Source organism: Protopterus annectens, chromosome 2.part2 (assembly GCF_019279795.1).
Source record: "Protopterus annectens isolate FY-2018-M chromosome 2.part2, PAN1.0, whole genome shotgun sequence".
NCBI lineage: Eukaryota > Metazoa > Chordata > Ceratodontiformes > Protopteridae > Protopterus > Protopterus annectens.
In genome coordinates, this window is record NC_056730.1 from 591,254,033 (window position 1) to 591,267,709 (window position 13,677).

The 13,677-nt window shown below is 42.4% G+C and overlaps 1 protein-coding gene across 1 annotated transcript in view; it reads left to right on the forward strand.

The window, feature by feature from the left end:
* The window catches only part of SMYD5 (SMYD family member 5), a 323,990-nt gene extending 310,540 nt beyond the window's left edge, over positions 1-13,450 (forward strand). The window contains exon 13 of the mRNA XM_044064454.1: positions 10,885-13,450. Within this exon, the coding sequence (XP_043920389.1) occupies positions 10,885-11,041 (157 nt within the window). The 3' untranslated portion in view covers positions 11,042-13,450. The remainder of the gene's footprint in view (positions 1-10,884) is intronic.
* The last annotated feature ends 227 nt before the right edge of the window (positions 13,451-13,677 follow it).

Consider the following 13,677-nt stretch of genomic DNA (forward strand, 5'->3'; position numbering starts at 1 on the left):
CACATTATTACCCCCTTTGCAGACTAACTATGACTTTGTGGGACACAGCATTGACTTACCAAGTACATCTGCAGGCACAATTCCTGCCAGGAAAGGAAAACACTATGGCAGACGAACTAAGCAGAAACCTCATGGATTCCCACAAGTGGCAGCTGGATCCACAAGTCTTCAGCATGATAACAAGGAAATAGGGGTGCCCGGACATAGATCTATTTGCCTCCCCTCACAACTACCAACTAAAAAGATTCTGCTCAAGGACTTATCACAGACGAGCATTGAAAGTGGACGCCCTATCTTTCAGCTGGAAAAACCTATCAGTATATGCCTTTCCTCCACTGCCTCTCCTCCCCAAGGTACTCTTAAAGGTCATACAGGAGAAGCCAAAGATGATTTTGAGTGCCCCAGACTGGCCCTGCCAGTACTGGTATCCAATCCTAAGGAACTTGACTCAATGCCCAGCTTGGACCTTACCTCAAATACCTCATCTACTGTCCCAGCAAAACAATCAGATCCTGCACAGCCAACTCAGTACTTTAAACCTGGCAGCATGGCGGATAATGTAGTCATACAAAACGCACCTCTCAGTAAAGCTGTGATGGATGTCATTTTGGAAGCCAGAAGGCCTAGTACTAGAAAATTTTATGCTAGAAAATGGAAGAGATTCTGTGCTTGGAACCAGGCACAAGGAAACGATACAGCTGTTCCAAACATTCCTCAGATTTTGCAATACTTAACTGAGAGGACAAAGGTATCTTTTTCATCAATTAAAATTCATGCTTCTGCTATTTCGGCTCATTACAATACAGAGCCACCAATCTTTTCTCATGCTTTATTAAAGCAGTACCTCAGAGGAGCCAAAAACTTAAGGTCCCCAAGGAGAGCACCAATGCCTGCATGGGACCTCAACTATGTCTTGGAAAAACTCACCCTGCCTCCTTTTGAGCCAGCTGCTACTGCTGACATAAAGTTTTTATCTTGGAAAACAACTCTGTTCCTAGCAATAACGTCTGCAAGACTGGTTTCAGAGTTACAAGTACTCATGGCTGTGTGGAACTTTTTATCATGTTTTATCCAGACATGGTCTCTCTGAGGACAAACCCAACATTTATGCCTAAGGTGGTGTCCAGTGTGGCTCTTAACCAAACTATTCATCTGCCAACTTTTTATCCAAATCCACAGAACAAGGGGGAGAGAATACTGCATTCTTTGGACGTACACAGACAACTTAGATTCTACTTGGACAAAACCAAAGTTTTCAGGAAGACAGAGCAATTACTAGTGGCATATGCTGCAGGATCACAAGGAAAGGCTATCTCAAAGCAGACTATTTCAAAGTGGATAGGTCACTGCATTCGTTTCTGCTATTTACACCATGGCAAGCCAGTGCCTAAGGGCATTAGGCCACATTCAACCAGAGCTGCAGCCACTTCAGCAGCCTATCTCAGGGGAGTACCAGCCGAAGACATTTTAGAGGCTGGTACTTGGAGTTCAGTGCACACCTTTACAAAGCACTATCATCTGCCACTCTACTCTAAATCCAGGGCAGGCTTTGCCACTGCAGTTCTGCAGGGCCTCATTAGCCGCTCCTAATGCTGTTTAGCTCCAGCCTCCCAACCATAGCTTTGGGACTCAACCCAAATGTAATGACTGCAACAGTGAAACATGAAGAACATAGTACAGTTGTGTACACTTACCATAAATGTAGACGTTCGAGTGTATTCACTGTTACAGTCCAGGTTATACCCACCTGCCATCCCCCTTTTTCCTGCTGGAACTTCTCTTTCCTTCTCTGATTTATACAACCTATGTGGTGTATTTGCTTGTAGATGAAGGTAAAGTTTATATTGGCACGTGTATTTTCATATATATATAAGTTTTGGCTACCCTTTTAGGGGGCACCTGACATATGGGGCAAGAAAAATTGAAGAAAATGTTATCGGCTGCTTCTTTTTATACCCCTGACGACCTGACATCAGGGAAGGGGCGACAGCAGCTGACGCAGGACCTAAGACTTTGGAATTCAGGCCGACTGAGGGCAACCTGCCAGCAAGATTACCCATATGTAATGACTACAACAGTGAATACACTCAAACATCTACATTTATAGTAAATGTACACAACTGTACTTTATGGTGCTGCTGATGCCTCTTCCAGAACTGCTGCTTTTGACTGTGTGATGAGGCAGTATTATTGGCTTTGTCTAAAGGCCTTGCCTGATGATATTAAAGCCAAATGTTCGGATGCTGTTCTGGACAATACAAAGCATTTTTGGGACAGCTGTTGCTGCTGACCTTTTAGTCCTTGCAGGATAAGGGTAAGGCCACACAGGAACCCAAGCATAGTTTTGTCTCCTTGATATACAAATTTCAGAGGAATTACCCTTCTAACACTGCCTTTGGTCATAGGCAGACTCATCAACCACACGAAAGTAAGAAGGGGTCCAGGCATATTCCTCCTGTTAAGTCCACTCAGATCCCTACGTATCAGAAGCCTTCCTTTCAGAAAAAGTCTGTTTCTATTTGACATTTTGCCTTCTCTACCCCTTTCTGCCTTTTTCTGTCTGTCCCAAATTAGCAGCAGATCCCCTCAGACTCTCTGGTGTCTATCATTCGTTAGGATATTTCATGATATGGAAATCTCTTCCCCTGTTTAAGCATTCCATAACCTCCTCCAGACCTACTGTCTCTCTTTTCCCCAGAGGTTTTGTGGTCCCCTTAGGATCAAGGCTGTATCCAACTTGTTCCGCCCATCCAAGTGGGAAGGGGTTTTACTCTAGAATGTTTTTTGTTCCTCAGAAGGAGGAGACTTGGGATACCAATTCTGGACCTCTCTCTCCTTCCATGCTTCCTCCTGCCAGTGTCCCTTCTTACAGGATGCAGTCTCTTCAGACTCTCTTTTCTCCCCAGGCCTTCTTGGTCTTCCTATATCTCAAGGAAGCCTATCTTCATATTCCTTTTCACCCTGTGTTCAGGAAATTTTTGCTTCTGTCTTATTTTCAGTTCTCTTCTTTGCCCTTTACCATTTGGGTAATAGAAAGGCCATTCACTAAATGCCTCGTTCCTGTCATTGCATTTTGTAGCCTTCGAGGATTACAAATACTCCCTTATTTAGATGACCTGCTTATTCAGGCTCCTCCTAGTAGTGCAAGATCTTTAGCTTACCACTTGCCTTTTACAAAGTCTGAGGTTTACCATCCATCTCAATAAGTCTGTGCTTACAGCCTCCAAAGATCATATTTTTCTCAGGTGCAGGATTCAGACCATAATCATGATGGCCTCTCTTCCAGCTCCTAAGGTTCTGTCTCTGACAATCTTCTTCTAATATCTTCTTCCTCTGTCCATCACAGCCAGGAAATTTCTCAGGATTCTGGGATTTATGGCCTCCACCATTCCCATGCTTCCTCTTGCCAGAGTCCATATGTGGAAGCTTCAGTGATACCTCAGATCAGTTTGGCTTCAACATTACCATCCCCTGGACTTCATTGTCTCAAACTCAAGCTCCAGTTGTGGATTCAGCAAATTTCTCTCCATCCTTTCATGCTCCAGTTCCTTCCCAAGAACTGTTCATGGATGCCTCAGACCTGGAGTGGGATGCTTCCTGTGGCTCTCTGAAACTTTAGAGTCTCTCACCTGTTCATCAGAGGTCAAGCCATATCATTGTGAAAGATATGAGGGTTCTGTTTCTGGCTCTGTAGCCTTTTTATTCCCTTTTTGTCCCCAGTCCCCTGAAAATCTTCACGGACAATACCACTGCAATGTGGTTTATCAACAAGTGTGTTGGGGGTATGAAGTCCTATGTCCTTTACAGGCTGGCTGTTCAGGCCTGAGATCTGGCTATCAGTTATCAGGTAACACTTTAGGCAGCTTATATTCTTTCGGAGCACAGTCTAGTGGCAGACTGTCTGAGCAAGTCCAGGACACAGGCTCATGAATGGATGCTTCACAAAGATGTTTTTCTGGACATATTCCATCGATGGAGGTATTCCTCGGGTTGATCTTTTTGCCTCAGCTCTGAACAGACAATTTTCTCTAGTCTAGTCAAGGGTACCAAGTCCTCTGGATGCCATGTCCTTCATTTTGGAGGTAATGTTTCTGCATGCCTTCTTTCCCTTCCCTCTGCTGCAAAGATTTCTGCACAAGATCAAGCAAGACTCTCCCAAAGTCTTGTTGGTGACTCCCTTTTGGACCAGACAACACTAATTCCTCTTACTTTTAAATCTGGACAGGGGCAGTCACCACAAGTTACCTCACCTGATAGATGATCTCGCAGAGACAATGAATCTCTTATCCATCGGTACCTGTCCATTCTCAGATGACGCTGTGGGTGATAGGGTTTTGATCCCTCTTTTCTGGGGATGTGCTTCAGGATCTGCAGGAGGCCAGGAAACCCATTACCAGAAAATCATACATGTCTAAATGGAAAAGATCTTCTGTTTCATGCCTGTCTCACCATTAGGATCCCTTCTCAGTAGGGTTTCTTCAGGTTCTCTCTTGCTTGTTTGATATGGTCCATGCTGGCTTGGTATATTATTCAGTTAAAGCTCACCTGTCAGCAGTCTCTGCTTATCTGCCCTTGAGCCCTCCTTTGGCCTCTCAGTTTGAGGTCAAGCAATTTCTTAAAGGCATTCTTCATGTCAGGCCTTCAAGGAAGCCTATTCCTCCCTTATAGGACTTCAGTTTTGTTCTTGAAAAATTGACTCGAGGCTCATTTTGAACCTGATAGTTCAGCTTTCTTGCAACTTTGTACTTGGAAGACTGTTCTCCTGTTGACTCTTACTTCTCCCAAGAGACCATCTGCGCTTCAGGCTTTTATTGCCATTCCTCCTTTTCTGATTTTTCACAGAGGTATGGTGTCTAATCTTTTTTTTATGCCCAGAATGGTTAAGCAATTCTCCCTTAACCAGTCTGTTCAACTTCCATCCTTTTTCCTTCTCCGCAGTCTGCCAGTGAGAAGGTTCTCCTTGGACCTGCATAGGCATTCAGATGTTGTTTGGATTAAACAAAGGTTATTTGCAAATCTGAGCAACTTTTTCTTTTCATCCCAGGACTTTGGGTTTAGCCTTTCCAAGCAAACTGTCTCCTCCTGGATTACTAAGGCCATTTCCTTTTTATTATTCCTTTCATGGCCAGAGTCTTTCTTCATCCATAAAGGCACATTCTGCTAGGGGAGGGTGCCTCTTCTGGTGCCTTTTTCAAGTGTTTGGACACCAGTTCTATATTTGAAGCTGCAACATGGTCCTCTGTTCATACAATTACTAAGCATTATAAATTAGATAGTTTCCAGGGCAGGTTTTGCCAGGGCTGTTCTGCATAGGTTTGTAGAAGGTTTTTCTGTGCCTTCCTTCTCCCAGTCATCATCTTAGCTCTTGTACCGTCTCTTTAGTGAAGAATACTGCAACATTGATCTGGAAGGACATAGTACAGTTGTGTAAAATCTTACCATAACAGTAGATTTCCTTCTCTTCACTGTTGCAGTATTCAGTCCCTCCCTTCTTCCCTCTTCTGTTATGGCTGTTGTGTCTGACCTTTTTTACCCTCCTGCCTGAGGTGCTTTCATTTCTTTTCCCTTCTGAACCTTTTTCTTCTGGATGTGCATACTCTGCGTTGTCGTTGGGGGGTGGGTATTTTGTTCCTCCTGAATCAATTCAGGTATGACTATTTGCATCTGTTACATAGTCATTATGCCCTGTGTGGGGAGCTTGTATGAGGCATATGGCACCTGTAAAATCTGAAGGCTTTGGCATACTGGTCAGATGTTGAGCTATCCTTGGCAGGGGATCCCTTTCAGTGAAGAATACTACAACAGTGAAGAGAAGGCATCTGCTGTTATATTAAGATTTTACATAACTGTACTTTCAAGGGAGGCAGTTTTACAGTTTTGAAAGACCAGTGGAAGATAACAGGGTAGTTGTCACGAAGACTCTTTGGTAGAAAGCCTAATTTCTTGAATTTGGTTGAGTATTAGTAATATTTGTCAGTGACATGAGTTTTTAAGAGGACAGCTTATGCCACATCCCTTTAACAGCCTGTGCTATATGTTATACATACATGGTAGTCTAATGCAGTTCTGAGAATTTTTTTTTTCAAGTTCAGTTTTCCACAGATAATTCATTTTCAGTGTTTAATTATGTCTTATTTCTTGTATGATGGGTTCTAATGTTAATACTGTTGCAGAAGAAAGTATATTGATAGTAGCTGATGACAGTTCAGTATAACTACCTACTATTTGTTGCGTTGTCCAACTTCTGTTTGCTGCATAATTGCTAACTGTTGTATTTGGAGAAGGCAAAGTGAATCCTCAGAAAGAAAATCAAAGGTCTTCAAAACTTCTCTTATGGTGAAAGATTACAGCAATTTTCTCACTTCTTTGCATCTTAACACCCTCTTAGAGGAGACCTTTGCCTGACAGAGCATTGAAAGACCTATTACAGTTTGAAATTCTGAGTAGAACACTCCCCCGACCTTAACTCAAGAGAACATTTAGCTGCAATAAAAATTAACGTCAAACTTATGAAACATAACTTAATCTCTCAAAGACTCCCTTGTTTTTGGAATAAATGGCCCCTCTCAGTTAAAATCACCCAGTCTATTCATACCTTCAGAATGGAATCAGATTACTACGTGAGCTCCTGCAAATTTTAATACTGGCTTCTGGGCATCAGGCTTCTCAGTGGGCTGTAGGCCTTAAGCTGGTTCTCCAAACCTGTGAACCTATATAAAGTTGGGAATGAGCTTTTAAAGAACACAGTACATTTGTGAGTGTAAACTGAGTAATGTTATTACTTCAGTAAAAGATACTGAACTTCTCCAGGATGATCAATGGAAAGTACATTGCTAATGCAATAGTGCCTCATTTTTAATGTCAGTAATTGTAGTGTCATGATATTTGACAAAAAGGACATAAATTCTGATTACGGAATAAATGGTCAGATAATGACACCACTGCTACACATCAAAAGACAGTGTGAGAAACATTTTCTAATTTTGACAAGCAGAGGTTCATAGGTTTGTGCTAGGCTAATGGCCCTGGAGCCTTTACAAACCTAGCCCATAGGATTACCCTGACATCGTGCCACCTGACCTTAGTTCCCAGTGCCTCTGTCGAGTAGAGCCACTGGTGTGAAATTATTGTTTCCCATCCACTCCTTAAGGTTTCTGTTGAAGAGGGCCAGTGAGGTGCTCTGACATGTATGGTTAGTCTATTCCATAGCAAGGGCAGTCTCTGGGTTACGAACCCGTCCCTCTAGCATGTTCTGTTGATTGTCGTAATGAGGTTGAGGTCACTGGAGCGTGTGGTGTGGAGGGATTGGGATTTCTTTAGATGTAGCATTTCTAACAGAGATGGATCAGACATGGCTTGGTATGTCAAGCAGAGATCGCCTCTAAGTAAGTGATATGAGACAGAGAATAGTAGAGTTTTTTGAGTCTGTGTATATAGGACAAGTGTTTTAGGCCTAGGATCCACTTTGTGAGGTACTTTTGCGGCCTCTCCAGTTGTTGCAGGTGTTTAGTGAGGTACATGCCAAATGGGGCATTGTACTCAATGATTGGCCTAATGCAGGAAGAGTAGAGGGAGACAATGACCTCTTTCTTCCTGGATGCAAAACCCTTAGTAATGAGATGTGCCACATAGGACTTTCTGACCACAGTGGCAATGTGGTGGTCAAAAGAGGAGAGCTGCTGTCAACCCGTGTTCCCAGATCTCTTATAACACCTTCTGTGTTCAGTGGACTACCATTGATGTGGTAATTCATGGGAAACGGGTTTTTCCCAAAGGGGATGACACATTTTTTGGCATTGAGCTTAAGGCCATGGTTCTGACACCAGTCGTTGGCCTCGGTGAGACCTTTCTGTAGGATATCAACATCGCTTGGGGAGTTAATAATAGCTCCCAACTTCCAATCGTCTGCAAACTTTGTCAGCCAGAGACCCTTTGTGTTGGCCTGGACTTCAGAGAAGTAGATACCAAACAGGAGAGGACCCAGGACTGAACCCTGTGGGACTCCACTCGTGACTGGTCGGCAGTCTGACTTGGAGTCCACTACTTTCACACTGTGGGGCTCTATCTGTGAGCCAGTTTGCAACCCACCTAGTGATCTAGGGGTTGATGCCTAGCTTAGTGAGTTTTTCTATGATTCCTGAATGGGGAATGGTATCAAACACCTTGGCCAGATCAAGGTAGGCTGTATGAACCACCTTGCCTTCATCCACAGCTCTGGTGACTGACTCAAAAAAGTCAACCAAGTTGAGCAGGCATGATCTACCCTTCACAAAACCAAACTGTGTGGAATCCAGAGTTTGGGGATTCCCTATATCCTTGTTTATTAGGTCCATGATGATGTGTTCCATAGCTTTGCATATCAGACTCGTCAGGCTAATGTGGCGGTAGTTCCCAGGGTCTGTAGTCACTCTCCTCCTTTGTGGAGAGGGATGACTGTAACAGTGCACCATTCAGTAGGGACAAAGCCTGAGGTGAGGCTGTGATTGAACAGGGCACACAGGTGAGGTGCCTGTTCACTCTGCAATTCATGTAGAACACAGCCAGGGATATTGTCAGGTCCCATGGAAACTGTATTCTTGGCCTTGGACAGTGCTGTTTTAACCTGTGCAGCAGTAATACTGGGTGCCTGGCAATCTACTGGTATTGTGATTGGTCCTTGGGGGGGGGGGGTAAAGTTGGCACTGAATCTGTCGGCCAGTATATTGGCTATCTGTTGGCTCAGTATAGGAAGTACCATTGTGCAGTAGCTCAGAGCAAATCTGGGTATTACCATGGAGATTCTTTACATAACTATAGAAGGCCTTGTGGTTGTCTTTACTATCTGCTGCAGTTCTGTTTTCAGAGATAGCTTTAGAGGATTTGATGAGGGGATCTCAACTTTTTGTTGAGGCTAATAAGGGAGTTTTTCCAGTCTTGGGGACTACACCTTATTCCGCATCAGTTTCCTCCTCCTGTTGTTGAGTTTGTTTAGGGCAGGGGACCACCAGATTGCTTTCTTTTTTTTTGGAGGAGAGTGTCTTTGTTCTATTGGGTATGTTATGCCTGTCAGGCTCAGTAAACTATATTATGTAACCCGTCTTATTCTAAAAGTTATATTTTTCAGTCCAGAGAGATCATTGTCCCACTGTATAACTCACTGATTCCACCCGTTATTGAATACAGTGCTGCTGCTTTTCTAAACTTTAAACTGGCCACTTAAAATAATGTCTTCAGAAGAAAAATTATTGAGTTGGAAAAGATGAACTACTGAGACATGCCTAGTGTTTGCTGCTATGCTGTTTCTTACGCTACTCAGAGAAGAGACATCTGCTTGGTTATTTGGACAGGCATTGATGTTGTTTTTCTTGAATGTCTTTGGTGTCAGGTCACCTATGGTATGTTAGATTAGGCAACTGAATACTGCAAGTAAATATTAATAACAAAATCCATGAGGTAGATGTATTGTGCAGTACTTTCAAAGAATAGTTGGTAGTTAACCTCCTACAGGAATAACCCTGATGACATATAGGAAACTACAAATGCCAGCATGGGGCTAAGGCATTCAGGATTCTTGACCACTGTTTCAGGAGTGTGATGTTCAAACCCATTATGCTTTGTCTTGCTATTTTGCTTACTTGCATTGCTTTTGTAGTAATAAGGTCATACTATCGAGGTGTAACCATGATTCACATAAGTTTTGCCTCATGAATGATTTTTTGTTTTCCTAAATGTTGGCCCCCGCCAATCATTCTCTTGGTCTTCATTTATTCCTTAGTTGCTGGGGAGTACCTGTTGGGGAGTGAGAGACAACTGGGCGGCCTTCATACAGGCAGCAGTGCAGGCTGGGAAGGTGCTTCTAATGGCCCTAATCCTGGGTTGCTGATGTGGATACTCATGTCCAGTGTGTGTGTGTTGTCTCTTATGCACATACTGTAATGATAATGATGATGATACCGATACCCATTTGTTAACCAGGTAAGCCCGCTCGGTACATAGTCCCTTTTCAGGGATGACCTAGGTGCTATGGCTGGGTAAGTGACTTGCTCAAGGTCACACAGCAGGCAGATGAGAGCTGAGAGAATCAAATGCTGTACCACAGGATTTTGCCCCCCTCCCCCTTTTAGTTGCCTGCAAGTCTGTACTTGATGGGAGATGGAGGCCAGGACTACCCCCTTCCCCTTGGATAACTTAGCTAGTATCAGCTGCTGACTTCTCTCCTACCCCCCACCTGAATCCTCCACTCTGCATTCTTCTACTTGAATTTGGGTTGTCTGGTATTGCTGATATAGGTAGATGATTTAAAGAGTGCATAGTCGCAACTTTATTTGCCTATGCCATAGAGTTGGTTTGCTAAGCTGACTTTGTCTTTCTGAAGCTGATAGGAGAGTTATATTAATTCATCATGCTCATATGTCATTTTTGTAGTGTTCTTTGAAAAGTACACGTAGACAACAAAAATGTCATCCGTTAGATGATTACTAGGCTTTACTGTGTGTATGTTTATTCTAACACTTTCGTAGTGGCACCAGTTTGGGTGAGAAGCTCACATGATCAGGTCACTGTAGATACCTTTGTCATAGGTCTGGGGCTGCACTCTGTTCATGACATCATTTTACTGATACACTGTTGAAAGCTGCATAGAAGTGTACACCATGAGATGTGTCCTTTAAAAGCAGCCTTTTCTGCCTGTTGGTGGCACTACATTCAGACATCAGTTTTGTCGTAGTAGCTGCTGTAGGCAAGCCGTTTTTTTTATTTACTTCAAATCAGCTGTAGTTATCTGCACCCCCATCTGGTGCAGTATCTTTTAGTATTTTCCATCATTTAGTAGCGATTTTGACAGCAAACTCATTCTATGTTGACCCTTATTTGCTGCTTAAATTAGTTCTGTGTTTGTTTTTCCAGGGAGAACTACCTTTTCACCTGTTCATGCCCAAAGTGCCTTGATCAGGCTGATGATCCGGACCTGACATCTGAAGATGAAGATGAAGATGATGATGAAATAGATGCAGAGGGAGAGACTGAGGAGGCTGAACTGGAAGATGAAATGACGGATGTTTGATGCAGGAGCATGCACGCTGGTAGTTGTCACAGCAACAGGGGGGAAAAAAACGGCAGCACCAGTGTGTAGCTCTGTGTATGTTGCCCATACAACAGATGGAATGAATGTACTCTGCCTGTGACCATGTGCAAGGAGAAGCATTAAGGAGTTTTGTTGGCATTCTTTGTTATTCTAGCAAAACGGGAGTGCATTCTTTGATGTATTGAAGTCCAGATGTTTGCACACTTCATCTTTCAATAGGAAAAAGCACTGTTAATCCAGTATTTAGGTATTTTAATATTCAGAGCCACTACTTGTGGGTATGATTTTATCATACACAGTACTATGCATACACTGTTAACCAAGGAACCAAAGCATAGCCTAATAAACCACTCTGCTACCACTCTGCAGAAGATGCAAAGAAACCATAGTGCTTATAACTGAAACATTGCGGTTTGTGAGTCTATCTGTGTTGTACACATTTGCACACAACTTGCATATAATGCAGCAGTTAAATCTGTTACGTTTATGTGGATTGGTAGCTATTTGCCATTTGCTTTCTGTATGCCTTGTCTTCGACTATGATCTTAACTAGGAAAGCATGTTTCCCTTTAAGGATTCAGATTAAACACTTCTTATAGCCAGTAGGTTTGCAATAGTAAAAACATGTCTTTGCTACAGGCTCTGCTGCTAGCCTTTCTTATGTGCTTAATGACTCATTCCATTTATAAGTCCACATGACTGCTGAAAAATGTTATAACAATCTGGTACAAAGTCCCATGATGTTTGGTTAGCAGGCAGGTGCCAGTTTCAACTGCTTTTAAAATTGCACAACTAAAGGAACTTTTACTTTTGTGTGTAGGTGAGATTGCTCTTTCATGGGTCATCTTGAAATGTATAGTTTACACCCCAGGTCCTTCCTGGGCTCTGTATGGCATGATGTAGCCTGCAAAGGTGCTTTGTGGTTTAGAAGCAGTGGCAAAAAAACCCTGAAGGGATTCACAAATTACTTTTTCCTTTCTGCTGTGTTAAATAACATGTGTGTTTGAGGTGCTACCAGTGTAACACCATCCACAAAGAAATGCCTTAAGCTTTCTGCAGATTCCTGACCTATACTGTGTCATGACAACTGATCAGACTCTCCTGATGACATCTCAGCAAGTCTATTTGCCCATATACCCCCACACAGTGAGGTAGGGTTCTTCATGGGCAGTGTTTCCTGTTTAGAATTGTATTTAATTAAATGCATAGTTGGTGGTCGCTCATGTAAATGCAAAACATCTCCCCATACTTATCCAAAAGAGTAGGTGAATTTCCCTGGTGTCTTGGCCACATTACCCCTTGTCATTTTGAATACCACCTTGGGTTCGCTGAAATTAGGCTTAATTTAGTGGGACTAACCTTGTCAGCAAAAAAATAAATACAATGCGATGCACTGATAGCTGATTCTACCTGTTTTGAGGTGTGTCATGGCTCTTTAGTAGCAGAAAAAAAGAAATGTTCTGTTGGGTTTTATTTACCTGAGCTGTGGTCAGGGGTTCATACTTTTTGTTGCCTGTGACTTGCAAGCCAATTAAAAATGTGTATGCTTTTAGCTGTATTACTGAATGTGTGCATATTGCAGTGGCTTAATTTTATTTAAGATGTAGTGTGTATCCTGAATGTGAGGCAAGGTTTAACCACTTTGCCTACACAAAGTAATGCCTTTCATGAGCTCTGTCTTCTATCCTCTGATGTGAAAAGAACCTGTGATATGAGAGGAGCTTAAGTTACTACACATCACAGGACCATTTCATATATTCTCTTTTTTATTTGCAGCAGAGCTGCATTAGAACACGTGGGAGGATCACCCAGTGCCTTATGAACTTAATACTGTTTGCTGTACAGTAATGTCACATTTTATGTGGTAGTTCCAGCATTATTACCTTTTTGGCATATATAGAAGAATTTAGCTGGAAGTGAATGGCACTAACTAGATGCACCTGTTTGTACCCCGTGTTTAGTGTCTTTCTTTCCATTGGCAACAGTGCTAGCCTCATCAGCTGCCAGTGCTCTGGTGATACCTGGTAATTTCTATAAGCAAAAGCAGGATTTTCAGAGGTTTTTGAGAATGGATCATTTTCTTGTGTGCTATATACCTAGTATGACCAGATGAAGTTTTGAGAGAGGATCATTTCCTTGTGTGCTATACACCTAGTATGACCAGATGAGTTTTGAGAGAACTCTTATAACTGTTCCTACAAGCGAATACATTGATGTACAGCAGCATGTTATGTACTGGTTTGTTAATATCCAATATCAGATGGAAATATTCCAGGTTTGGTTTTCCCACTTGCATGTAGCTTATTTTAACACCTTAATAAAGTCCTTTTAGCTTTTCTGTTCTACAGAGCTTGCAGTATTCAAGAATAAACTAAGTATGCACACACATGGACAGTGTGAACTGAATGTGTATATTATACTATTTACTGTTAAACACCTTGCGAAAGTTAACTACTTATTTGCAGAACATTTAAGACTTATTTCATATTTCAAACTGTTGTGTAAATGACAAGGATATTTGATACTTCTCTTCTACCTTGCTGCTTCTCATTAATTTTTGCCCAAAGTCTTGGAAGTCAGCAATTCTTGCTTAATTTTCTCTCTCTCTCTCATTG